This window comes from Mirounga leonina, unplaced genomic scaffold (genome assembly GCF_011800145.1).
Source record: "Mirounga leonina isolate KUSES-001 unplaced genomic scaffold, KU_Mleo_1.0 Mir_114, whole genome shotgun sequence".
In the NCBI taxonomy this organism is placed as follows: Eukaryota; Metazoa; Chordata; class Mammalia; order Carnivora; family Phocidae; genus Mirounga; species Mirounga leonina.
Window position 1 is genome coordinate 17,854,037 of NW_023270265.1, and position 27,417 is coordinate 17,881,453.

At 40.5% G+C, this 27,417-nt stretch overlaps 2 protein-coding genes and 1 long non-coding RNA gene across 3 annotated transcripts in view; 1 reads left to right on the forward strand and 2 right to left on the reverse strand.

The window, feature by feature from the left end:
* Positions 1–4,123: 4,123 nt before the first annotated feature.
* On the reverse strand, positions 4,124–4,617 carry LOC118023545 (cytochrome c oxidase subunit 8A, mitochondrial-like). Its single transcript, XM_035024743.1, has one exon. The coding sequence runs from the start codon at positions 4,401–4,403 to the stop codon at positions 4,194–4,196; it is 210 nt and encodes a 69-aa protein (XP_034880634.1). The 5' UTR covers positions 4,404–4,617; the 3' UTR covers positions 4,124–4,193.
* A 4,545-nt stretch (positions 4,618–9,162) lies between these two features.
* LOC118023556 lies at positions 9,163–26,283 on the reverse strand. Its single transcript, XR_004682844.1, has 3 exons — positions 25,398–26,283; positions 20,411–20,556; positions 9,163–10,486 (listed from the first exon to the last, which is right to left on the reverse strand). It is a non-coding gene; the product is annotated as an uncharacterized LOC118023556 (long non-coding RNA).
* Positions 26,284–26,288: 5 nt separating this feature from the next.
* Positions 26,289–27,417, forward strand: part of KIF20B (kinesin family member 20B) — a 78,422-nt gene continuing 77,293 nt past the window's right edge. Inside the window, exon 1 of the mRNA XM_035024725.1 lies at positions 26,289–26,415. The gene's annotated coding sequence lies outside the window, so the exon portion shown is untranslated. The remainder of the gene's footprint in view (positions 26,416–27,417) is intronic.

Consider the following 27,417-nt stretch of genomic DNA (forward strand, 5'->3'; position numbering starts at 1 on the left):
GACCATAAAAAACCAAAAAACATTTGTGTGACAATTAGTAACATTTGAATAAGATCTGTATATTAGTTAATAGTATGATATCAGAGTTAATTTCCTGATTTTCATAATGATACTATCTTTTTAAAGTTAATTAATTAATTTATTTGACAGAGAGAGAGAGAGAGAGCACAAGCAGGGGGAGCGGCAGACAGAAGGAGAGGGAGAAGCAGGGCTCCCCGCTGAGCAGGGAGCCCAACGTAGGGCTCCCTCCCAGGACCCTGGGATCATGACCTGAGCTGAAGGCAGACACTTAACTGACTGAGCCACCCAGGCACCCCTTTAATCGTACTATCTTTATGTACGTTGTGAAGCTGGGTGAAGGATACATGAGAAGTGATTTTTACTTTTCAGTGATGAGTTGTTGGTTGTTGTTTTTTTTTTCCTTTGGCACCTTTTTTGTAAGTCTGAAATTATTTTAAAATAAAAAGTTTAAAAAAAGCCTCATCTCCCCAGTTTACTTGTTAAAAGTTGTTTACCCATCAAAATCATGTCTGAACTAAAAGTAAATGGACTGTAAGTACATCTCCACCAGCTTTCTCATCTGTTCTGCATTCTGTGTTCTGTCTCTAATAGGCTGTCATGTTCCTTTGTCCAGATGGTGCCATGCACAGTGGTGCCAGGTCTAAGAGAGAGCTATTTACACCCTAGATAGCATACACTTGTATATTCATTATGACGATTTTCTGGCAAATGAAAGAAAAATGTTTTGTGCTAACAAAATCACTGTATTATGACAGTTTATCATCATATGGAAGTAAAGTGTCTTGGGAAGGGCATTTCCCCCCTAATTCACATAGAAGAACATTATGGGCCAGCAGTATTCCTGCAGGCACTCCAAAGGTACCACCAAGGCACAACCTCTGCTCCTCTACATTAGATCTTGTCACAGGCCATCTCCTGGCAGGAGGGATAACCCCTTTCCTCACCTAACCCTCAGCAACACAATGGAAGCCTTCTGTCAGACTTTTCAAATGTGCTGAGGCATGACGTCCCCAGGTTGGTTGTGGGACCAGCCAATGTATAAAGAGGAATTGCAACAGAAGCAGTTGTCAGACCTCAGAGCTATGAGATAGATAGTTGATTCTCAAAGTTTTCTCCAAAGTTCGCTGAACAGCATAGACTATTATATCAGGTAAGATGCTGTGGGCTGCCAGGTACAAAAAAATCCAGTTCAAACTAGCTTAAACAGTGACGGAGTTTAGCTCAGGCAGTCCAGAGCTCAGAAGGGTTCCAAGCCCAAAGCCATGAAGGCTCCACTCCATTTATTTGATATTCTCTTGGTTTAGTCTTCCTTTGTGTATCAGTTTTGTCTCCAGACTAGGGCTCTCATTGTTAATAAATGATTTACAGGAGCCAATGGGGACATATGTTTCTTTGTTCATATTCTACAGAAGAAAAAGAAAACCTTTCACCCAATCATACTACAGAAAGCTCTCCCTTCAATCTGATCCACCTTAGGTCACCTACCTGCTCCTCTACCAATAACACTCCTCAAGGGAAAGCTGTACTGTGTGTGACTGAAGTCTGAGTTCCTAAACTATTCAGTGGCAAGGTAGTAGGATTACCAAGAGGGGTTTAGAGTAAGAAAGATACATTTCCAAAGCTGAGGATAAGGTCAAATTCCATTGAAACTTCTGAAGGAAGAATGAACACCTGACCCAAATCAGGGCTTTGTTAGGAAAAGGAATGGAGACAATGGAAGCTGGGGAAGTGAATTCCTGCCCCTTGTGAATCTAGGGTGTTGGTCCAACATGACCCTCTACAAACAGAATATTTCTTTGCCATTTCTTCTATTTAAAAAAATGGGTTATACCACTGTGGAAAATAGTGTGGAGGCTTCTCAAAAAATTAAAATTAGAACCATCATATGACCCCACAATCCTTGCAAAGGATTTGAAAGCAGGATCTCAAAGAGATATTTGCATATCCGTGTTCACTATTCACAATAACCAAGAGGTACAAGTAACCCAAATGTCCACCAATGGATGAATGAATAAAATTTAGTGTATATATATATATATATATGTGTATATATATATATGGAATATTATTCAGCCTTAAAAACGAAGGAGATCCCTGTCATAAGCTACAACCTAGATGGACCTTGAGGACATTATACTAAGTGAAATAAGCCAGTCACAAAAAGGCAAATATTGTAGAATTCTATTTATATGAGTTATCTAAAGTCAAATTTATAGAAAAAGAAAGCAGAAAGATACCTGGTGGCTCAGGTGGCTAAGTGCCCGACTCCTGATTTCAGCTCAGGTCATGATCATCCGGGTTGTGAGATTGAGCCTTGCAGGGGGACCCAAGCTCAGTGGGGACTCTGCTTGGATTTTCTCCCTCTGTCCCTCTCCCCACTTGCATGTGCACACACTCATACACACTCTCTCTCTCTAAAATAAATGAATAAATCTTAAAAAAAAAAAAAAAAAGAAAGAAAGCAGGGGCGCCTGGATGGCTCAGTTGGTTAAGCATCTGTCTTCAGCTCAGATCATTATCTCAGGGTCCTGGGATAGAGCCCTGTGTCGGGCTCCCTGCTCAGCAGGGAGTCTGCTTGTCCCTCTGCCCCTCCCCCCACTTGTGCTGGCTCTCTCAAATAAATAAATAAAATCTTAAAAAAAAAAGTTAGCAAAAAAGAGACTGCAACAGTAGCCCATGACTGCGAAAGAAACAGGCAAGAGTAATGATGGTGGAAGTGTGAAACATATGTAGACAACACCCCAAAAGAAAGAGGTGAAAACGTGAACAGTGGTATTCTTTGGGTGATAGATCTTCAGGAGAGTTTTTCTTTGTACTTTCAGTCTTCTTGAATTTTTTCCATAATTTATATGACGTGTTTAAGATGTTTAGTCCGAGATGTTTAGAACTGTGGTAACCACAAAGATTGTGGGTCCAAGGGTCTCACTTATGAAAACCTGAATGTTACAAACCCTATTTTGGCTGTTCAAAGGGTTCATGCCACCTCCCCCATCCTTGCTTTTTTATTTTTAATGTGTTTTTGACAGTTGAGGTCAATATAAAAATTCTACTGTAAATATAAAAATAAAGATAGATCCAAAATTCAGGGGCTGTTTTCTCAGTGATTTAACTCCTTAGCCATTAAAAAATCGATTTCTGAGTAATAAAAAATTGCAAGTAAATTAATTTAGAACAAAATAAAATTTTTGGTTGAAACAGGATTCAAGTAAGTCTTCCATCTAGAAAAATGGAATTATTGTTCAAAGGAATATAATTCAAGAATCTCCTGAAAGCACATCCATGTGTACAAAGTCATTATGTTTACTTCTCCCTTACATAATGCGTGTATTACCGTTTGCAAAGCTGCCTAGGTTTGTTCCATTTAAATGCTCTTTGACAGTGCTGCCACTGTGTTTCTGGCAAGCACAGCTTTATGTAAGCATAAACCATATGGAAATTCCAAGATTAGAATAATTTGGATTCTATCCTCAGGACACACGGTGTTTATCAGTGTAAGATGATGGAATGTCCCTCTGTAGGTGAGATAGGTGTGGGTTTGGATTGCCATCCCATCGCTGTTAAGACTCAAGTCGCAGGATCTCATCCACTGGCGATCTCCATCAGAGTAGCCAGGGGGCCACTCTCAGCTGGAATCTGCAGCTGTCCCTCTCCCCTGCCCTGGGGCGCCTGCCTTGAGGCAATGGGAGTACATACGTGTTCTATTGAACTGGATGTGAGTCCTAGCTCTGCCTCTTACTGCTGTGGGCTTTGGATTGTTCAGTTACCCAATTTTTGCGGCAGGAATATTCACTGAGAATCAATTTTTCATATTCTCCATATCCTGTGCTTACCACTCCCTTGCTAAGAAGACTCTTGGTATTTTCTTGCCTCAGCGTTTTTTTTGCACAAGGAAAGCAGACATTTCCACGGAGCAGCTTTTCTTTCTTTTTTCTTTTTTTCAAGGTTTAAATAGACTTTATTGTTACAAGGAGGGCCCTACCAAGTAGGGCCTTATAAACCAATATATGTGGTCCCAGGATGTCACCATGGAGAAATGGAGAGGTCATGACTGCAGAAGAGGTCATTGTAATTGAAGGACATGATCCTGAGAAGATCAGCCAGGGATGCAGCAGACATGATCAGGAGAGGCCAGGGGTGGTCAGGTCACAGGGTGAGGGACAGGACAGCTCCCTTCACTCCCACTTCTTGTAGCTCTCCAGATGCGATAGGACCCAGCCCGATGGCAGGAGGAAACACAGGAAGCAGGAGGTGAGCCCAACGGCAACATCCATGGTCCTGAGCTCCTCCCGCGGAGGCTTGAAATGGATCTGGGCACGCTGCACTGGGAGCCTCCGGGTGAGACCTGTCAGGCCCCTCAGCAGCTGCGCCGTAGACAAAGACATGACTGCATGGAGTGATGACAGTTGCCAGCTACTGCCCAAGGTCGGGAAGTCCAGAGCAGCTTTTCTTTACAGAAGTTCAAATTCTGCTAGATTCTGCCAGGTGTCCTTAGGAGGAAAGGAGAAAGGGAGACTCTTTGAGGGCAATAGGAAGGAAGAGACAAATACCTCCCTGTCACTAAAAAAGGGGTGTTTGGGGGGAAAGCAGATCCAGAGAGATCTGCTTGCGCTCAGTGCAGAGGCCGGAGGAAGAAGCCAGCGCTCAGGGAGGATGACTGTGCAGTGAGGTATATCTTGAAATTCTGAATCCTAGGGGCTGGCACCCCAGCCTCTCAAAGATCCTCGACATCCTACATCACACAGAGCCATGGCATGTCCCAATCCAGAGGAAACTTTTCTGGTACAGAAAACAGGCATCTACCAGATTCTTGTGCACATCGAAGAGGGAGGAGAGGACAGGCCCTCTCCATGCTTTGGTACATGGGCCATGATCCAAAATCCTGTGAGGAAAGCCCCTGAACGGTTTAGATGCCATTTCCTGACATTGCAGTGGAATCGTGCTAGGAGCTGGTTTGAATTAAATTGAAAAAATAAAGTAAATGGGCATTTCTCACACATTTGGTATTGTGTGTATCCTTCTATGTGTGTCTGAGCCTCTATTTCTTCATCAGGTCCTGGAGATCAAAACACTTGTCTCACAGGTCATTGAGGGGATTAAGCAAGGTTAAAACGTGAGGCCCCGGAGAACACTTCACGCATATTTACTAGGTGCTCACTTGCTGCTGATTCTCTGAAATAGTTTTCTTACTTTTTTCTCGCCAAGATGGGACTGCCACTACAAAGTAGAAGTTGGTACCAGGACTTCTGGAAGCCCTGGGGCTGGGGAAGGTCGAGAGGCAAGGTTTTTAATAGTAGTAATAATGATGGCTCCCATTTATTAAGAACCTATTACAGGTCAGACACCTCTGGACTATAAATCATGTCAGTGGTTTTTAAACTGTTCTGCAGAGTTGCAAGATTCCCTGGAAGGTTCAGGAGGTGCAGTGGAGAGCGAAAGGGATTCCAGTGAGTTCATATTCACAGTCACTTTCTCTACTTCAACTAGATCAGTTTTGCTTTTACCTGCTTAATATATTGATCCTCTACAAATGATTTTATCTGAAGTGTAGTACATCTGTTAAACATGCTTGAGAACTTCCACAACGATGCTGGGTCCAGATGGCAGTAAAAACATGTTCTTTAGACTTCCTCTCCTGGTCTAAACCCTAAAACTAATCTAAAATATATATGTCAATATATATATATTATATATAAAGTATATACATCAATATATATAATATCTGAAGATGATGCTGACTTACAAGATCAATTACTCTAAATGAACCAAAAATTCTGGGGGAACTGCTGAAAGACAGAAAGTAGGATTGGGATGACACGGAAGGAGGGAACCACTGTCCAACCTTAATGAAGAGGACACCTATAAATCGTGAGAGAGGCTTCAATATTGCTCCAAGCTTGGGGAAAGTGGATACGGGGAGCAGGAGACAGTCCCAATCCAACATTTAGTGTGATCTGAGTAACATTACAGCCGAAGGAACAATCAAGTTCCTCCTTCCACCTGTGCAATGCAGCAAACAGAAAAGACAATTCCTGTGAAAAGGACCACTTGGGCATTACCAGCAGGGTAGTACCCAAGAGGCATGTGTATCCCAAAAGAAAACGGGAGTTCCCAGGCCCGGAGAAATTGCTAATGGTCTACCCAGTCTGGTAGCATGTCCTACCTCTCCCCAAGAACCGTAGGAAGCAGAAAACAATAAACAGGTAAGTACGCAGACTAACAGGCAATTGAAAATGCAAACATGACACAACCAAGAATCACCAAACATCTGAAGAAAATGAAAGAGGAGTTCCAAGAAGGAGAGAATAGAAGGAATGGAGGAGAGGAAACGCTACAGAAAAATAGAAGGATGAAATATCTCATTGTCAATGAAAGGCATGAAACTCCCAATGAAAGGGCCCATGAATGCTGCTTAGAATGAACAGAAACACACAAAAAATTCAGATCACACCTAGCCACTTGAGGGTAACATTTTAGAAAGCTAAAGATAGATGATATTTTTTTCTTACTATCCCTAGATAAATTAACAGCTAATGTAAAGCATATTATTTGGGAGAGGAAGGAGAATTCTATCTTTCATTAGACTTTTGTAAAAATGACAGAAAAAGCCTGATATAGGAATAGGGTCCACAAATTTAATTACATAAGCCTAGTTCCTAGAGTCTGGCTCACAATATAGTTTATTGTCTTCTGGTGGCTTCTATATCAATTAATCGTGTGCCTGGCTGAGATTTCCAGGGCAGAACAGTGACTCCAGGCATTTCTCAGTTCACACCTGTTTTGGTGACTAATCCTATAAGATTAGATAATACTGAGGACAGAGAGCCCATCCTTCTCCTCTCTACTCAAGGATGGAGTTGCTGCTGTTTGCCTCCCCGCTGAGACTCTCTCTCCATTTCAGGCCTCTCCTACACAACTTTAGCTCACCCCCATCCAACAGCCATGCTCAGTGGAGAATGGGAATCATCGCCAGTCAGGTTATATATGGGTTCACATGATGGCAAGAGAAGCTAGGAGAGAGCTGGGCCATGAGCTAATGGGAAATAAGAGGGGCAGTCGTGATGGAGGAGCTGTGAAGACAAGACGGAAAGGAAGGCTGGTCAGAGGGGCTGCAGGATAACATGACCCGGGGCCGGGGAGTAGCAAGTCCTAGAAGTAAAGAGGATAAGCTGAATGAGTAGGAAATCAGATTTGGTGAGATCAAATAGGACAGATATGGGAAAATGCTCCCAATATAGTGTTAATTAAAAATAACATGGCCAAACGGCTTCACAACCCCCCCCCCCCCCGCCCCCTCCATGGATATAGCGTGGTCCTTGAATATATGTGTGTTTTCTTTAAATCTGTTATATACCTGCTGCTGGGAGGTGCGGAGCACAGAGTGGAGCACTGGAATGAATGCACACGGTTCCTACTCTCACAAGGTTCACAGTTTAGGACAATAGATAGCTTTGAAAGGACACAAACATTAAGAGTGATTATCACTGGTTGTAAGATTGGAGGTGAGTTTATTTTCTTTTTATAAAGTATAAGTAATATTTTCCATATATTCTACGTAGTTATTATATGCCTTTTATAATGAAAGCAATAAATCTTATAGACACCACAAATTCATAAAGCAAACTTTACTTATAAAACAAAATGCCAGTTTTATTTATTCAGCTATGTTCAAGGTTTTACAACAGCAGCTAAGGGTATACACAGAGGATTAAGAATAAATCCTTGCTCACAAGGAAGATTAAATCATTGTTTATGGGGGTGTTTATGGCAGAGGGAGCTGAGGAAATGGTTAGCAGGCAGATAAGCAATTATGTTTCTTTGTCGAATAAAATAAAGGCTAACTGGAGGTATATGTATTTTATAAACCACATTGTAGCTTGTTGTAGCAGACCGGTTTTCTATCCTCCAATTTGGGAAGTGCTTCGATCTCTTGGATGAAGATTTACGAGATAATCTGGTCCATATCAGTGGCATATTGCCAAAGGATCTCTTAGGGTGATAAAATTTGAAGAATGCTTATTATTACCCATGCAAGGTCAACTTATTAACTTCAAAAAGACCTTGTCCTACATTTTCCTTTTAGGAATAGGGGAATGGAATAGTAATAACAGCAATTACTCTGTTTAATGAACATTTACTCCATGCCAGGCATTTTATATTAATTATCTTATTGGGTCTTCACAACAAATCTCTAAGGTAGGAATTACAGGCCCACATTCTCTTATCCAAAATCCTGGGACCAGATGTGTTTTGGAAATGGAAATTTTTTGGAATTTAAAAAGAAATTTGGAATATGGTGCATATACTACTAACTTTGTAACATACCAAATGGTTATGGAACACAGTATTTCTACAGAGAAATGTATGAAAATTCGCACAAGTGGAATAAAGTCCATAAATAATGTTATAATTTATTTACATAAATAAATTTATTGGCAAATGAAATTTGTTGGTAAATAAAGTTATTGGTAAATGGAATAGTAGGATAAATATAGACCATAAGTACTTAAGCTTCTTATTTCTTTTGTTGCTTATGATAAATATTTTTTAGTAAAACTTTAAATTTATATTGATGAAAACTAACCTATAACACAGGCAAGAAATATTCATCACTTCTGGTTGTTTGAGAATCTTTTTTTTTTAAGATTTTATTTATTTTTTTGACAGAGAGAGGGAACACAAGCAGGGGGAGTGGGAGAGGGAGAAGCAGGCTTCCCGCAGAGCAGGGAGCCCGATGCGGGACTCGATCCCAGGACCCCGGGATCATGACCTGAGCCGAAGGCAGACGCCTAACCGACTGAGCCACTCAGGCGCCCTATTTGAGAATCTTAAAGAAGGGGTTAGTATTGTCTGTGAAACCAGGCTGGGGCTGGACATCTGAGGATGAGCCACAAATGGGATTCTCAAGCGACAAAGAGGCATTACCACAAGGGGCCTTTCTACAGACTTTCCCGTGTCACTGGTCTCCTTAGCGTAGGTTTCGGTCTAAGCAGTTTCTCTCTAATTGAATAAACTGCCATGATCTCTTGCTCACTGACAGATGCACATTGTTCAAGGCTAGCAATTAATCGGTCACACATTTTCACCATATGCTCTATGGAGATTTTTTTCGCCGTTGTAATCATTATCATTATTACTACTATCTTCATACTTATCTGTATTTAACAACATCTCAGCAATTTCCCCATCACTGAAAGAAGGCACGATGGGTGCATCACTATCAGTGTTCAGCATTTCTTCAGTGTCAGCTTCTTCCAACTTACTGGAACTTCCAAGTTGGAAATTCCAACTTCTTCCAACTTACTTTCGGCGGATAAACTTTTGGCAATAATGAGTTATTTATTTATTTATTTTTTTAAAGATTTTATTTATTCATTTGACAGAGAGAGAGAGAGAGACAAGCAGGGGGAGCAGCAGAGGGAGAGGGAGAAGCAGGCTCCCCGCTGGGCAGGGAGCCCAATACGGGACTCGATCCCAGGACTCTGGGATCATGTCCTGAGCTGAAGGCAGATGCTTAACTGACAAAGCCACCCAGGTGTCCCTGCACACACCTTTTAAATACCTTGGATATAGGTTTTTCCCAGTCACTGCTGATTTCATCTTGTGTGTGCCTGCAGCATTAGCACACCCAATAGTCAACCTTTGCTTGGCATCCTTGAAATCTGTTGGTGCCCTTTTTCAGCCATTGTTAAGGTTTTCTAGGAAAATAGCACCAGGACAGAGCTATTTCATCAGCATTGTCAATTTGTTCAGGGCTAAGGTTTTAATCAGATATTATCTTAGCAAATTCAACAATGGTTTTATAATCAGTAGAAGCTTTTTCACATATTTTAAGATACGTGATACCAATGACACTTCTTAAATTTCTGCAGCCAGCCTTCTGAATAATCACACTTTCAATCCTCAGTTCTTCATGGTATATTCTCGCTTGTTTCATGACCAACAAACCAGTCAGTGGCATATCTTTACTTCTTTGTTGTCGAATCCGTTCAATCAACACATGGTCAAGATCTTTGTTTTTGGCCTTATGCAATGTTTTTCTATTTTTCATCAGTTCTTGGTTATGACTGTCACTACACAATTTCAACAGCTCATCTTTCTGTCTCTTGAAGTCACAGATGGTGGTCGTTTCCACAACATATTCTTCAGTAAGATGTCTCACAGACACGCTGCCATCAATCTTCTGTAATAACTCCACTTTCTGAGCTATGCATAAAGACTGATGCTTCCTTTTCTTCTTCTCACTATTACCCATAGGCATGTCTTTAACTCTTTTGGGCATTTTCACAGTAAAGTTAATCCCCAAGTCACAAAGTGTCAGCAAACAGCAGAGGGTGTGTATGACGAACAGGAGTGCTGAGACATAATTGAAGCTTCATGTTTGTCCACAGTGGGCTTTGCTGCCAAATCGTCCTGGTGCCAGACTTAACAAACATAGTTGCATGTTTCAGAGAGTTTTTGCTTTATCCTGTTTTGGAATTGCGGAGTAGAGATTATGGACTTGTATTAAAAAATATCATATTTATGCTGAAAGACTGAGGCTCAATTAGTAACTTGCCCAAGGTAATGCAGCTATTATGTCTTTTCTGCCTCTATTCAGTCTCCTAAAATTTGGTCACTTTACTGAACAAAGACTTTTTATTTTGGTATCATTGTCTGCCAAGATGATTTGAGTTGAAATATTTTTAGCAAAGGAACCTGATATTCTTGGCTGTTTGACTGGCATAATCAGTAGCTGACCCTCATGCTGGATAATGTGAAGATGTCTTGGCAAGAAGTGGTTAGACATGCTAAACTTAGTCATTGAATATAGATGTTTCTTTTTGTACCAAATTATCTGTTTGGTACTTATCTGCCTAGTTACTTATTGCTCCACAATGAGCAATCAGGAAAACTGAAAGAAAACTACTCATTTCTGATTATGTCCCAAACACTCCCACAAATTTCCCTTAAATATCCACTCATTTGAAAGGTTTTTGGTTTGTTTTTTTAACTGTTCCACAAATTATATATCCCAAGTGGGAATCAGAATTATTGTTAATCAAGTTCAGAATTAAAACATATTTTAGATACTCTACTAATAAATTTCCTTCAACTTAGAATTCATGAGAATTTTGAATGACTTCTGTGCTTTGGGCCCTATTTCATGTGTTATTTTATGAGTTCTTTTTCGAGAGCCAGTTTTTCTTACTCATTCTCATCACCCCCGTTATTTGTTTAGCTCTTCTTCATCAAACATCTAATATGAACTACTGGTTTTCCCTGCTATCTGAAAGTAGAGCGTTCTATGAAAACTTTCCTAAGCCAAATGGCATAAAGCATAAATACAATTACCATTAATTCATATGGAAAATTTTTTGAGGGTGCCCAGACCCCAAAAATAACCTCTCCTAAGCTTTTCTGATACCTTAGGATACAGCTAACAAATGCACAAAATAAATCTAGATGAAGCACAAATGCTCATGGACAAGACAGTTCAAAGGTACGGCGGCTGGATCCTGAGGCGCGGAGTGTAGTTCCTGGAGAAGGAACTTGGTGGCACCACTGTCATCGCTGGGGCCCGTGCTGCCCCGGTAACGACTAGCTCTGAAACAAAGGCTGAATGCTGTTTTCGCTTTTTCTCAGGACAGCAAAAATCCTCTTTGGATTTCTTTTGTTTAGCAAAAACAGGTGCTAATATAGATCTTTTGTAAAAGGGAAGTGGCAAAATGTGAACTTTCGGGGGCGCCTGGGTGGCTCAGTGGGTTAAGCGTCAGCCTTCAGCTCAGGTCATGATCCCAGAGTCCTGAGATGGAGCCGCCCCCAGCCTCCGCATGGGGCTCCCTGCTCAGCGGGGAGTCTGCGTCTCCTTCTCCCTATGCCCCTCCCCCTGCTCGTGTGTACTCTCTCTCTCTTTCTCTCAAATAAATAAATAAATAAAATCTTTAAAAAAAATGTGAACTTTCAAAAAGTGTGTGTGTCGGGGGTAGGTAGGCGGGGAGTGCCTGTATTGTAGAAGACCCAAGACTGTTGATTCAGTCCCAAGTCCTTTTCCCTTTTCCCATTAGGTGCAAGAACAGTCCTTAGGGCTGAGGGGTTTATAAAATGAGTAAAGCACAGGTCCTGTGATCGCAGAAGAGTTTAAAATCTAGAAGTAAATATGAGATGTGTATAAAATCTAATGAGTATTCTCTCCCTTAGGACAGGAAGAGATCATATTTGTTAGGTGGGGCAAGAGGGCTCTCATATTACTTTTCAACACTGGTCTCTCCTGTTCGATTGTACTAATAACTACCATTTACTGGGTATCTTCTACGTGCCAGGCTGGCACACAGAAAAGCTGGTATTTAAGAAACATCAGATTCAGAAAGGTCTGTTGACCTTGCCTAGTGTCACAAACTTCTAACGCCCTACCTATTTTTTCCTCTTACTTCAACATACTCTTTCCTTTTTCCTAAGCAAACATTCTGCATTCTCACCTCTCCCTTCACAACAGTCTAACCTACTTTACAGTGCGTTTCTCCAAGGAGTAAAAAATCTCCTGGTTGCCCAACAAAAGAACAATTCAAATTGCTGGTTTTGGGGAAGTCTCCTTGAACAATTAAAGCACATAGAAACCTGCCTAATGCTTGTCTTTCTTATACATATTTCTATTAAGAGCCAGCTGTTGCTTTGGAACCAGAGTATTTTGGCCAGTGTTGGGATACTCTGAATTAAATTAGAATGAGCAGTGGGGTGACTGTCTCTGGCTTTTTTTGGACTACTATCAAAGAATGCGATGCTCTTGAGAGTGAGTTCTCTGATAGCAAAGAAAAGAGCTTACACACACACACACACAAAAGCCTGGGGCGCCTGGGTGGCTCAGTCATTGAGCGTCTGCCTTCAGCTCAGGTCATGATCCCATGGTCCTGGGATCGAGCCCCACATCGGGCTCCCTGCTCTACGGGAAGCCGGCTTCTCCCTCTCCCACTCCCGCTGCTTGTGTTCCCTCTCTCGCTGTGTCTCTCTCTGTCAAATAAATAAATAAAATCTTAAAAAAAAAAAAAAAAAGCTTTTTTAAAATGTAAGCAATTCTTTTCAGCTATCTAAAAAATACTCATCTTGGCATTTGTCTTTAGCTGGAAAAGAAAAGCACCTCCAAATAGCCTGAACGGTAGTGGTAGCAATGCTGATTATTTCTAAGTGTGTAACTGAAATGTTTTTTAGAAATACCAACTTTTACAAGAGACATTGGTTAACACTCACAGATAAAATTTTTACAAGATTTCTCACAGATTAGTTATATATCATCCAATAAAGTAGTAGTTAAACCTATTTTATCAAATCAGATCATGGGATATTTACTGATTATAGTCAATTCCCACTTCATTTACTCTTCTGAATTATTTAATTTGTATTATCTCCCAATAACAACATATGAATTTGCTAGCTGCTGGACCAATTAGTTATTAGCTATGTGACAGAGACTGGTTATATGCTCATCAACTGGTTTCCTCTTCCTGAGTGTGTAGGAAAACCACATTTCCCATTCTCCCCTGCAGTTAGATTGGGTTCCTTCCAAAGGAATATGAGCAGCAATAATGTACATCACTTCCAGGCCTAGTTAGAAATCCTTCTGGCACCCTTATTCAAGTTCTCTCTTTCCCTTCTGCTAGGTCTGTGTAGGTCAATACTGCAGATCACCAACTGAAAGGAACCAAGCCAGTATTTTGAAAGCAATTGCCCAGGGTAGTCACTCTACTCACAAGGGGCTATATATGAAATGAATGAGAAACAGTGTGGAGTTGTTTTAATTACTCTAATTAGTATATAGCTTTATCTTTTATTAAACCATAAGAAAAGTTTGGTTGTGATGTCTAATGCAATTAATGACTTTATCTCTGATTTTTAAAGCATGCTCTCAATTGTGTTAAAAAATTTAATATCAGAATTCAAATTATGCATATATACATTCCTTAAAGAATATAATACCTACTCTCATAGGTCTTGCTTCATCAATAACTTCTAGTTTTAGCTGGATACTACATTGCATTACTGCAAATTAAGTAATAAAAAACGTATTACTTTGTTTTAATTAACTAATGTAAAATTAATTATATTAGATCTGTATCATTTTAATCTTTTTAAAAAAGATTTATTTATTTATTTTAGAGAGACAGAGAGAAAGAACGAGCATGAGCAGGGGGAGGGGCAAGGGAGAGAGAGAGAGAAAGAATCCTCAAGCAGACTCCCTGCTGAGCTCGGAGCCGGACTTGGGGCTCAATCCCACAACTCTGAGATCATGACCTGAACTGAAATCAAGAGTCAGCCACTCAACCAACTGAGCCACCCAGGCGCTCCTGTATCATTTTAATCTTGACTGCTTTGGGAAATATATTGTACAACACAGATTCTATAATTTACTTCTCAGTGTTTTTGATATTATTCCTTAAAACAGACATTAACACATACACTTAAACTAAAAAATAAAATCAGACTTTTTCTGACAGAAAATAAGTCATATACTGTGTCTTACAAACTGGTAAGTCTGACAGGGAGGGCTGGCTTTGTCATTTAGGTTATATGACATTTTTCCATACATTCAATAAATAAAACCTATAAGATTTTGACATAAATATATTTCAAACACACAATGAAAGAAATTTTATAAAAAATACTGCATTTGCACAGATACTGAAAACAATTTTCCAATTTTTACTGAGTATATTGGTTTAAATGAAGTGCCACTGGTAAAAGAGTAAAAGGTATAATTAATAGTTACTTGCTAATTTTTGATAAAGCCTTTTTGGTATAGTTTAAGAGATCGAGAGTCTGATGTCTGTGTAATAAAACTCTTTCTAGTTTATAGCTTTCAACAAAACTAAAAGAGGACCTAATTGAACTGTTAGGTGATAAGTCTTTAAAAATAATTTCAGATAATAAATCACTCTTGTTTTTGGCATCTAATTTGAAAGATGTTTAAAGAATTGTGTGGTGTTGCCATAAAGTCTTTCTATTCCTACACTATTTTTGTGTATAAGGCAAATTTATGCTTACATATATAAAAACGAAAAACAGCACTAGAAGTGATAATCTGTCCCATTTTAGATATAATATTCTTCCATGAGCACATGAACTAATGGAAAAATAAATTCCCATCAATCTCAGCACGAGGTACATCTCTGAAAACTTCTACTTAAATGTTAGTAATTATCAAAAATATTTAATATATTTATAGTTTTAATTACTGGTATAATAATAATAATTGTCATGATAACTACAGAACTGTGCTTTTAACTTAGAGGGAATAAAAAAATAAAATCCATGTAAGGATTTTTGTTTGAGAGACATGATAAGGTGATTAATAAAGGCCTTTTTAACACAGACACTTCATTAGGGTAAAAAATTTATATTAGGGTAAAATTCTGGGGGAATTGGGATGAAAGTAGTTTGGGAAGTAAAAAGAAACAATGCCAATATTCTGATTGCTAAAGAGGAGCTTGTTCATGTATTTTTAAAAAATGTGTGCTAGCCTCAAAATTGCTAATATGAGATCGTACTATACTAATTATTTATAACTTGGTATTTTTTCTTGTCTATCTATTTTTTAGGAAATTGGTTATGTGCTGTGTATTCCTATTCCGACTTTGCCATTCACTAAGGATGAATGCTTGGGCATGTCACTTAATTTTTCAGAACCTTGTTTTATTCCCCCTTATAAAATGAAAAAGTTGAACCAGATCATTTGTTGGGTCCGTTATATGTCCCTAATATTCTATATCTCTGTGACCAAAGACTCAAAAATATTCCTTTAGATAACTGAAAACAATGCATTTCTTTTCTTTTTCCTTCTTTCTCATTTTCCTTCTTTCCTTCTTCCCTCCCTCTCCTTCCTTCCTCCCAATCACTAAGGGCCTGTTGGCATTCAGCAAAGACTGTATTTTTTGAGGGATTTATTGAAATTGGTCTCATTATTTATCAATTAATCACAGTAGTTCAATGGCTTTCTTTAACCAAAAATGGCCATACTATTCATGACATCATTATTTTCCCTAGTAATTGAGATCTGAAAAGCGTAATATTTTCTATAATAAAAAGATCATCTTGGCATGATCCTACTTCCTCCTTCTCAGGAAGCTAGAATCTTAAAATAGGTCATCAGAAATAAAACTCTTTGGAATGGATAAATGTAGCAGGAAGTCTATAATTGTTGTTGGATATGTATGTGAGGTCCACCAGCACTGCCCTGTGCTATTTTCAGAACAGTGCGAGATATGATCTATAAATAGTGCCATTTTGGTTTTAAGTAGTTCCATTTTGGTAATGGAATGTTGTGGTTTTTCTCATTTGCTATGTTGTGAGCAGTGACAAAAGGTCTTGAAATGTTAGTGCTGAGCTTCTCTTTCTTGCCCCACACTTCCATGTGGTTAGGTCTTTCTGTGTCGACTGGTGGAGAACTAAGATTGTTAGATTAAGGATACAAAGAGAAAGAAACCGTTAATATCCAATCGACTGACTTCCAAAAAAGGGCGGAGCGGAAGAGAGAGCCCATGTGAAGAGATGGTTGCTGGCCAGTGACTGCAGACCACCCCCAACATTTGAATGAGTGTGCCACTCTGTAGAGGAGCCGTAAGTGCTGTTGTCATCACTGGTGAGGCCCGTATAGCACCTGCACTTGGCTTCTTGCACTATCCAGGTGAGGGATGTCCACCTGTGCCCTAAAACTTTGCTAGGCTCCCACTTGACCTGCTCTCTGTGGATTTCACCCGTGTCAACAGGACACACATTTCAAAACAGTATGAGTTCCCTCACCACCAGAGGACCCTGAAGACGGACTAGAAGCAGAAGCCCCAGCTTTGGCACTTGGAAGGGTCTAGACAGTGGGAAACCCATTCCTGGTTAAATGTGTATATATTTTTATTAGGAAATACTAGGGTGTTAAGGCTAATGAGATGGCATATAAGAAAGTACACAGCATTAATTCATTTATACATCCAAATAATAAACTTCTTTGAATACCTAATGAAAACTTACAATAGCTCATATTTTGAACGAGGCCCTGTGCCTGGGTACTAGGGACACAAGAAAAAAAAATTAAAAATAAATGCTATACTATCATAGTCTTCAAGGACATTATAGAATGTTAGAGGTCCATAGAATGCCTGCAAGACTTCATTCACTGAACAAATATTTATTGAGCATCTACTATTTACCAGGCACTGTTGTGGGTACTAAGGATATAGTGGTAAACAAGATGGATGAGATCCCAGTCTTGGAAGCTTACATTGTGGTAGGGAAGATATAGCATAAACAAATAAATAAGGTGATTTCAGTTGTTGTAAGTGCTATTAGAAGGTAAAATAGGCCAATGTGATAGAAAGTAATTGGTTGAGGGGTGAAGGGAGCAAGTTCAGGTAGGGTGGGCAAGATAGCCTCATTGGGAAAGGTGTTTGAATGAACACTGAATAATAAGGAGTTAGTAATGCCAAGACATTTGGAAAGAACAGATGGAACAGAAAGCACAGGAGCTTTCAGACAAGTACTAGTCTAGTGTGTTCTAGAAAGGTAGCCAGTGGTACAATCTCTGCAGGCTCATGAGTGGGGAGCCTCATTCACTAAGGAGGTGATGGGGTCTTTACGGCTTGACATACAGTAAGTGCTTAATAAAAGAATGATATCTTTCCTCTGATGCAATCCTTTAAAAAATGTTTACTACAAATTTAAGAAGAGCTTATAATACCCTCCCCTATTCCACACCTCCAGTCCTGCTCCCCAGAGGCAACCACTCTTACGATTTGTTTTTAGTTCTTTTGGCAATTACCATACATATCTTTGAATAGCATGCTCCTAATCTTATTTCTTCCCATATCAATTATGGATATTATCTATTTACTTCCTACAATGACAAGCATTTAGCCAGAGTCTTATGGTTATTTTTTCTTCCTCTATTGGTTATCTCTGCACCTATTCATAATAAACTTCTATGTCCTGATCCTTCATCTCTTGGCTGCCACATTGTAAGATTGAGATGTTATAGACCCAGTTCTCCCCATTGCTTCTCTTCCTCCACTTTTCCCTCCACGTCTCTACAACCTCCTATGGCTCAGAGAATATAATTCCCACTCTCTTTAGCATGTCATACAGGGCCCTTTAGGATCTAGGCCCAGCCTACTTTTTTCATTTCCTGTTGTCATCCACATTAGTGACACTCACAGTCACAATGAGCTACATACTCACAGTAGTGCATAGTTTTGGAAACTTTGGCATGTTCTTGTCTTTGTTCTCATTGCCTCATATGTTTTCATTGCCTGAAACTGCCTCCCTCGGCAGTTCCCCGCAAATCCCATTCATTCATTTTAGCCCACGTGGCATTTTAAGAAATCTTCCCTGGTAGATGACGTTTATGAAATTGAAAAATATTTATCGAGTGTGTGTTTCATGCAAGGCACTGTTTCAGGTGTCAGGGCTCTAGTGGCCAAGACACATACTCAGGAGCTTGCATTCTAGGGCCTATGAAGTAGATCCAATAAAAACAACCCCCATTATGAAATCTACTATGTGTCAGGACTGCACTAAATGACTCACATGCACTATTTAAATCTTCACAACTTCAAGAGACTTGAAGAAGTGAAATATTCTTCCTGAGGTCACTTCCTATAAGTGAGCATATATTCAAACTCAAGTCTGTCTGACTTCAGAGCTCTCTTTTTTTTTTTAAAGATTTCATTTATTTATTTGACAGAGAGACACAACGAGAGAGGGAACACAAGCAGGGGGAGTGGGAGAGGGACAAGCAGGCTTCCCGCGGAGCAGGGAGCCCGATGCGGGGCTCGATCCCAGGACCCTGGGATCATGACCTGAGCCGAAGGCAGCCGCTTAACGACTGAGCCACCCAGGCGCCCCTCTTTTTTTTTTTAAGAATTTTATTCATCCATTTGAGAGAGAGAGAGCACAAGCAGGGGGAGTGGTAGGCAGAGGGAGGGAAGAAGCAGACTCCCCACTGAGCACGGAGCCCGATGCGGGGTTTGATCCCAGGACCCTTGGATCATGACCTGAGCCTAAGGCAGCCGTTTAACTGACTGAGCCACCCAGGCGCCCGAGAGCTCTTACTCTTAAACTATACTCACACTGCCCCTATTGTTCTTTGTATACTACTATCACAATGCTAGTCATACTGTTTTGAAATTGTACATGGGGTTCCCCACATAAACCACAGAGCATATAAAATTATTTGTGTTGATTATTTTCTCAATGTTCTCAGATGGTACAGAAGTAGTACCACTCTAGATGCAAAGGAGAGAAATTAATGCATTACACATATTGGGTACCTTAAGAAATTATTCTTGAAATCTCAGACTGAGAAGGGCTTACTTTGGACTGAAGGCTTCTTAAGGGTAGAAACATTTGATACATATTGGATACTTGACAAATTTTTGTTGAATCTGCCATTCAAACTTTTGTAATCAATATATACTCAGTTTAAGGGCTGAAAAACTATGTCAGTCCCAGTTTTGGTGGTGGCTTTGCACAGAAGGGAGGCACTCGGTCTTCTTTTAGTAGAATTACAGGGTTGTTGGGTCTAAACTTTGAGAGGCCATAGAATGCAGTGGTTAACTGTACACCCTCTGGAGCCAGACTACCCAGATTCCAATTCTAATTCCATTGTTTACTATTTACACACATTTAAGAGGTGACTATTAAATATGTGTTAGGCACTTTTATAAGTACTTTACAAATATTACCTGAATTAAACTTCTTAACACTTCCATGTTAACCTCTATGGTAACTTTACTACTCTTTACTAGCTCCTTGCCTCAGTTTTCTCTCCTGTTCTTTCCTTGTGGTTATTTTTTCTTCCTCTATTGGTTATCTCTGCACTTATTCATAATAAACTTCTATGTCCTGATCCTTCATCTCTTGGGAATGATAACAACAACAAAACACCTCACAGGGTTACCATTAAGATTAAGTGAGTGTAGGGCGCCTGGGTGGCTCAGATGGTTGAGCGTCTGCCTTCGGCTCAGGTCATGATCTCAGGGTCCTGGGATCGAGTTCTGCATCGGGCTTCCTGCTCCTTGGGAGCCTGCTTCTCCCTCTGCCTCTCTCTCTCTGTCTCTGTCTCTCATGAATAAATAAATAAAATCTTTAAAAAAAAAAAAAGATTAAGTGAGTGTAAAGTGCTTAGAACAGTCTCTGGCACGTGGAAAGTTAGCTGTGGCTGGTAGCTATTACCAGCAGAGGCTGTGACGAGGGAAGGAAATCAGCTTGATGTAATTTAACAATTTCTCCATCTTACGCTAATGCTCACTTCAAGGGGACAGATGGGATTATTTGGAATGGGGACGAAATTTGAAGCATCTCTGTCAAGTTGGCTCTGTTTCTAAGGGAAAACCCAGTGGCTGGTGCCGAAATGGAAAATATAGGGAAAAAATACCTCTGCAACCTGTCCACTTTTCTGTGTCTGCTCTGCCATCCCCTGAGTCCACATTATCATCTCTTGCTGGGATGGCTGCAGTAGTCTCCTAACTGGTTCAGCAATTCTTCCTTGGCTGCCTCTTTTCTCTGCTCCAGGAGATTAACCTTTTCAAAACACAGAGGCAAATTAGATTGTATTGTGCTCATGCTTAAAATAGTCCACTGGTTTCCCACTGTTCTTAGAATAAGGACCCAAATCAGTGCTTAGTTGACTGAGTTTTGTAGGATCCAGTCTTGGCCCGTCCCTCCAAACTTGCTTCCGGCCATCCCTCCCCATGGTCTTCACCCCAGCCACATCCGCCTTCATTCGTTGTTCAACAAATATTTATTTGATCACCATGGATTTATACAGTCATTGAGGACACATCAGTGACCGGAGAAACACAGTTCTTGTACTTAAAGAACTTATATTTGAGGAGGTGGGGGAATAATAAAGACAACAAAAACCAGATGAATATAATAACTGCTGATTGTAATAAGTATGAAAGTGGAATTGAGCTTGCAAATAAAAAAAAGGGTCCATTGTGATAAGGTGGCCGGGAAGTATTCTCTTAGAAGGTACTATTATAGAGAGATCTAAAGGAGGAAGAGCAGTGAGCCACATGATGAATAGGGAGGAGGGAACAACCTATGGAAAGGTCCATATATGCGAGAAAGAACCTGGTGTGGTTGAGGTAACCAGGGCAGACTGCCTCATTGCACAAAGGGACGAGGGAAGTGAGGTTGGGTAGTAGGTGATCCTGCAGGGCCTAGTGGGCCATGGTAAAGAATTGGAAAATGCTTTCCTTTCTTTTTTACTTTAGAAAATCTCAAAGTTATTTTTAAAAATTAGAAGTGTGGCACAATGTACATCGCTATACCTTTCACCTAGATCCAGCAGTTATTAACTTTTTGCCACTTTGCTTTTTTGGTCCCATTTTCCTTGTCCTATTTTTTTGTTCCCTCTCACTTGTTTTGTTTTGTTTCATTTTTTTTTCCAAAGCTTTTGAAGTGGCTGAATAGTGAAGCAAGTATTGTCCCAAAACAATCTTCTACATAGTCACAAATTATCACACGCCAAAAAATTTAATATTGATTCAGTATCATCTAATATATAGTCCATATTTAAATTTCTCCAACTGTCCACAAAATGTTTTTCTGTAGTTACTTCTTAAAAAAAAACAACTATGAACCAAACAAGATTTATGAATTTCATTTGTAATGTTTGTCTCCTGACTAATGCAATCATCCACCTTGTTTTTTTCTTTTTCCCTGACACTTTTTGAAGAACCTAGGCCTGTTGTCTTGTAAAGTGTTCTATATTCTTTTTGTTTTGTTTTGTTTCCTCATAAGTAGATTTAGGTTAAACATTTCTGGCACAGATACCATCAAGTGATAAATTGCTCCATTGTTGGTGATGTTAAGTTTCCTCATTTAGTTAAGGTATGTCTAACAAATAAATCTCTATGTTGATAATTATGAACTAGTCTCTAGGACACTCTTTGAGATAGTGTTAATGTCCTGTTCCCCAACAACCTTTCAGCCAATGATTTTAGCGTCTTTCATCCCCTGTTTCGGCATGTATTGATAAGGTTTACCCATATCAATTTATTAAAAGATTTTATATATTTGTCAGAGGGAGAGAGAGAAAGAGAGTGCACAAGCAGGGAGAGCAGCAGGCAGAGGGAGAAGCAAGCAGGGAGCCCGATGCAGGGCTCGATCCCAGGACCCTGGGATCACGACCTGAGCCGAAGTAGATGCTTAACGACTGAGCCACCCAGGTGCCCCAAAATGGGGATTTTCTATTTATTGTTTTATTTGTATTCATTAACTAGCATTCTTATGTATAGAAGAACTTTTTGTTTTTATTTCATCTCTCCCTCTTTCTTTCATGGAGAGAACTTAAAAAAAATTAAATCTGTTTTGGTCTCTCACCATCATTATTATTCTTTTCAATGCTCAAATTGTTCCAAGTGTGGTCAACAGAAGCTCCGTTAATCCAGGTCCAATATCTTTGAAATGACCCTATTAATCTCTAAGGACTTCTTTGCTTTCTGAGAAGAATGTTCCAGGCTCATTTTGCAATTTCCTTGCTCCAGATGTGAATCAGCCTTCTCTCCAAGGAGCACTGATTCCTTTTAGTGATGAATGGTGTTTAGAAACCACGTGGGTGGCTTGTTGCTAGGTGTGCTTATTCTCACTGGGGTGTCAGGGTTTCTATGCTTCTAGGCCCTGTCAATGGACCAACTGAGATAAAAAAAAAAATCATAACTTTATTTTACTACCACCAATTCAAATCCAACTCTATGGGATTCTTCCTTAGCCTCTATCATTCCATATTTGTTATCTTTCTCCTCCCATAGTGAGAACTTCGGTTCTAAGCAACATAAATATATTTACTCATTTGCTTTTTCCTATAACGCATGCATAGTAGTTTCAAAATTGCTGTACCAATATCCCTTTCAACATCAAACCTACTAAGTGAAGTTACTGATTTCTTTGCACTGTTTTGCTCTTACACTCTATCCCACAACTCCTAACTCCAGTTCATGGAGTATACTGTGCTCAATTAATTGACTCTATGGTTATGCTGGCAATTTGATATTCAAGTATGTTCATTTCTTTCTTTGTATGAAATTTTAGGGCTTGCTTTTATTTCTATGGCTTTAGATTTAATGTTTTGAAAATGCAAAACTATATTTAAAAAAACATTATTCAGAGAAGCCACACTGCCATCATTAGTCCTTGCAAAACATTTCCATCCCCATAGGTAACCATTTTCAGCTAATTTTCTGATTTAGTTTTTGAACTTACCTCTTAAAATGCAGGTCAAACGTATGTGTATCTGTGTGGTATTTATATATATATATATATATATATATGTAGACTTTCATTTCTTCTTTCTTACACAAAAGTTAGTGTATTTTGTAAGTTCTTTTGCATCTGTTTTCTTCCCTTAAAAATATAAATATGATTTTCTTCTGAAATCACCGAAGGGCTTTAAGCCAGGGAGTGACTTGATCATTTACATTTTGAGATTAGTTTGGTTACTCTACAAAGAATGTTGGGGAGGAGAGCAGGATCTTAAGCAGGGAGACAAGTTGGGAGGCTATGGTGGTCAATGAAAAGGGAAACAGGTGTTTATTTTACTTATAAGACAAAAGCACAATAGATACATTTGTTTATGAACTGAGTGAGGCTGCTGAGGGAAAAGGAGGATCCAAGGATGATTCTCTTATTTGTCTTGAGTAAACTGGGCAGAGACATGGTGGTGTCATTCACTGAGACGGAGATTAGGGAGGAGAGAATTTGGGGTTTGAAGTGAAAAATCAACATCCCATATTGAATATATTAAGTTACTGATATCTGTTATACATCCAAGTAGAGATGTTAAGTGGGTACTCAGATATTTGCATCTGGTTGGTGTTCAGAGGAGAGGTCTGGAGAGGACAAGGAATTTGGAAGTCACCAGTAAGTATAAAGATACTTAAATCCATGGGAGTTGATGAGGTTGCCAAGAGGAAGACTATAGAGGAGAGAAAAAGGTGGGCTCAGGACCAAGCTCTGAGGATGCCCATAATTTAGAGCTTAGGTAGAAGAGATAGAAAAGAGATTAAGACAGGTGGTTAGTAAGGTCAGGAGTAAACAAGGACAAAGTGACTTTTTACTGACCCAGAAGCCAAATGAGTGTGGCAAGGCTCAAGCATTTAACTGTGTGGCTGCTTCTGGGAGCGAGATAAAAATAAGAGAATCCATTGGATTTTTATTTTTTTATTTTTTGCTTCCTCTGTGTCTGGTATTATTTGTCTTATGCCTGGAATGCTTACTCCTCTCTCTCTTTAAAACCTGGTTAATTTCCTAATGAGCCCTGGAGATCCAGATCAAACATTATTTGCTCAGATTCCCTGTGACATAGTCTTACAGCTCTTAGAATATTTTCCTTCAAACCACTCAGTACAGTTGTAATTTCTCAGTTATTTGTATTTTTTAACTTGATTATCTCTCCCATTAGAATGTAAGCTCCTTGAGGGTTAGTGTCTATTTTGCTTACTCTCCTCCACTGTTTCCCTAAATTGCAGCCTAGTGTTTGACACATAGCAGGTTTTCAATAAGTATTTGTCAAATAATGAATAAACATAGCACCTGGAGGGTTCAAGAGGTGGGAATCAGTAACAGCTAGTAAAAGAAAGAAAGGCAGGGGTGCCTGGGTGGCTTAGTTGCATAAGCATCTGCTTCAGCTCTGGTCATGATCTCAGGGTCATGGGTTGGGCTCCCTGCTCATCAGGGAGTCTGCTTCTCTCTCTTCCTCTGCCCTCCCCGCTGCTTGTGCTCTCTCTCTCTCTTTCAAATAAATAAATAAATAAATAAATAAATAAATAAATAAATAAATAAAATCTTAAAATAAAAGCAATAAAGGCATTATGAGGTATGACAAGAAACACAGATTTAGGGATAGACATGACTGAAGGAGCAATGGAGACTTTGACACAGAGCCCACTAAAGACTTGAGTTTCAGCCTGGACAGGAAAACATAGTTTCTATTTTATCTTTCCTCCTGTCTTCCCCTTTACAATGACTTTCTCTGTTCATTTTAACTCCTGGCCCTGCATCCTCTCCTCTACTCCAAATTCGCTCACTTCAAATGATGATTTTGTGGGAAAAGAAAGTGAACTGAATGAGGAGACAGTGGGAAGTTAGCCAGAGAAAGGGTAAACTGAAGGCCATATATAGAATGATAAGGTAAGGAAGACCCTAAGCTCATCAAAGTAGGTTTTCTAAAACTGTAGCTAACCAAGTAAAATAGTAAAAAATAAGACCACATGTAAGAGGGTGGGTCTATGAAATTATCCTGCTGAATTTGATTCCCAGCTCCTCCCTTAATAGCCATATGCTTTTTAGCAAATTACTTAACCATATGAACTCAGTTTCCTCCGAATCTATAAAATGCGGATAATAATAGTACCTACCTCAAAGGGCTGTTCTCAGGATTAGTAAGACGATCCACTTTATATGCTTAATACCATGACTGGCACAAGGTAAAATTTCAATTAACCTTAGCAGTTATTTTTCTTTAAAATCAAGCACAGCAGGGAGAGTCGGCCTAAGTAATAAATGCTTGCCATGAATATTATTGCCCCACACTCGAAAGAAGAGGATCACTTTAAAAGAAGCAGATAAGGCTTGTGCCGGCACTTAACGTTTTGAGCAAAGACCTTGCCTACGCATGGAATTTAGACTGTCACAGCACAGCGCCTGGCAGCGGTAGGTGCTTTATATTTTCAGAATGGCAAAAAAGGAAAAAAAAAAAAAAAAAGACGACGAAGAAGGAAAAAGAAAATGCCTATAAATGTCTATTCTGGGGGAAACTTATTTCGTCCATGAGGACCGCTGGGGATGACAGGTGGGGTCAGGCAGCGAAAGAAGTGGCCCTCCGGGTGCGGGCAGCCCTAATTCTAAGCGACTCTCGGGAGGCGAAGTCGCTCCCTCCTGCAGGGGCACGCCGGGGCAGAGGCTAGCTCGCCATTCCTCTGCCCGTCCCTGGGGGAGTCACGGGGCTAAGTGCGGTGGCAGCGGCCTCACCTCCAGGCCTTCGCTCGTCTCCAGGATAGTATCCGAGACCGGCGTCCGTGCCATCAGAGGTGCTACCGGCCGCAGCCACCAGGCAGCGCCCCAGCCCGCGCTGCACACCTGACTCCGCGCGGACTCCCAACCCTCCCCTCGCCGGCCGCCCACCAGCCCCTCCGCCCAGTGACTGCCGGCGTTCCGAGACCCGCCCCAGATTTGAAAGCTTCTTCCGGGAGCAGGTGGGAAGCCCACCGCTCGAGCCTCTGCGCTCCCGGGCGTCGTTCCGGAAGCTCCGCCCACTCCCAGCGTTCCGTGCGCTGACTTCGCCGCCATTGTTTGAATTTGAAAACGAAAACATCAGGGAACTGCGCGCAGGTTGGGCAGGCCAGACGACTTTTGCAGGTGAAGAGGTGCATCCAGGTGAGGGTTCCAGGAAGGAGGTGCGTGATTGCGCACATACGAGGCCTGAGGCTGGGAAACGGCGCTGGTAGTATGAGTACCTTCCCACGGGAAACGCGATCCCCCTGAGGTCACTCTCAGGAACTGGGTTGTAGTGCGATGGGTGCTCCTGGGGACCATGGGCACCGCCTGCGCATCGTAGGGTTGAGCCATACTACTTGGGTTGGAGCTTAATCTTGTCTCCACCGCACTGAGTGAGGCAACGCAGCATATTTAATCTCTCTGGGTCATCTGTTAAAAGGGGTAGTAATAATAGTATCGCTTTTTCCGGCTCTTGTGAAGATAAAATAATATGTAAAGTTGTTAGAAACAGTGCCAGTATATATTAGGCACCACGTGTTTGCAGTCATTAATGTTTTTATTATTGCTTTGCTGCTGCTGTTGTTGAGGCGCAGATCTCCATTGTCAAGCCTAGTTTTCTGAATCCCCGAGGTGAGCAGTTTGCTTGGCAGGTGATATGACCTCTTTTTGCAGGGAGCCCTGTCGTGGCCGTCTGTGTGTTTATTTCCAGGCTGCTGCCGGTGCCTGGGGCTTGCAGTCTTGGGCTTTGCAGTACCTAGCGGAAGGGGGTGTGTGTGGCGAACTCAATGACTGCTCTCATCCCGTTTAGAATGTTTCCCCCCAGCTCCTTCCACTTCCTGCTTCAGTGATTCCTGCCTGACACACTCTCTAATATTCTTTGCTGAAGGATTAGTTGACCCAGGTTCGTGCCTTAAGCAATCCTTGCTTAAAGTGACCAGATTCAGGTTGCTTTTGTTATTAAAACCAGGTGGCATGTTTACCTAGAAGCAGCGGTAGCAGTATATGTATTTTATTAGATGTCCAAGACCCAAGACTTCAAGTTGCAAAATCACATAAAGGACTCATCAATTAGATGATAGACTTCTTTTGAGACTGTATTTTGTGGGTGAAATTAAGAAACCTCATTCGGTAGCAGATTTGTTGTCTTTCACCCGTGTTCAG

What these genes read in the sequence shown, in the direction of transcription:
- LOC118023545 (XM_035024743.1), bottom strand. Translation starts at nt 4,403, where the DNA reads ATGTCTTTGTCTACGGCGCAGCTGCTGAGGGGCCTGACAGGTCTCACC.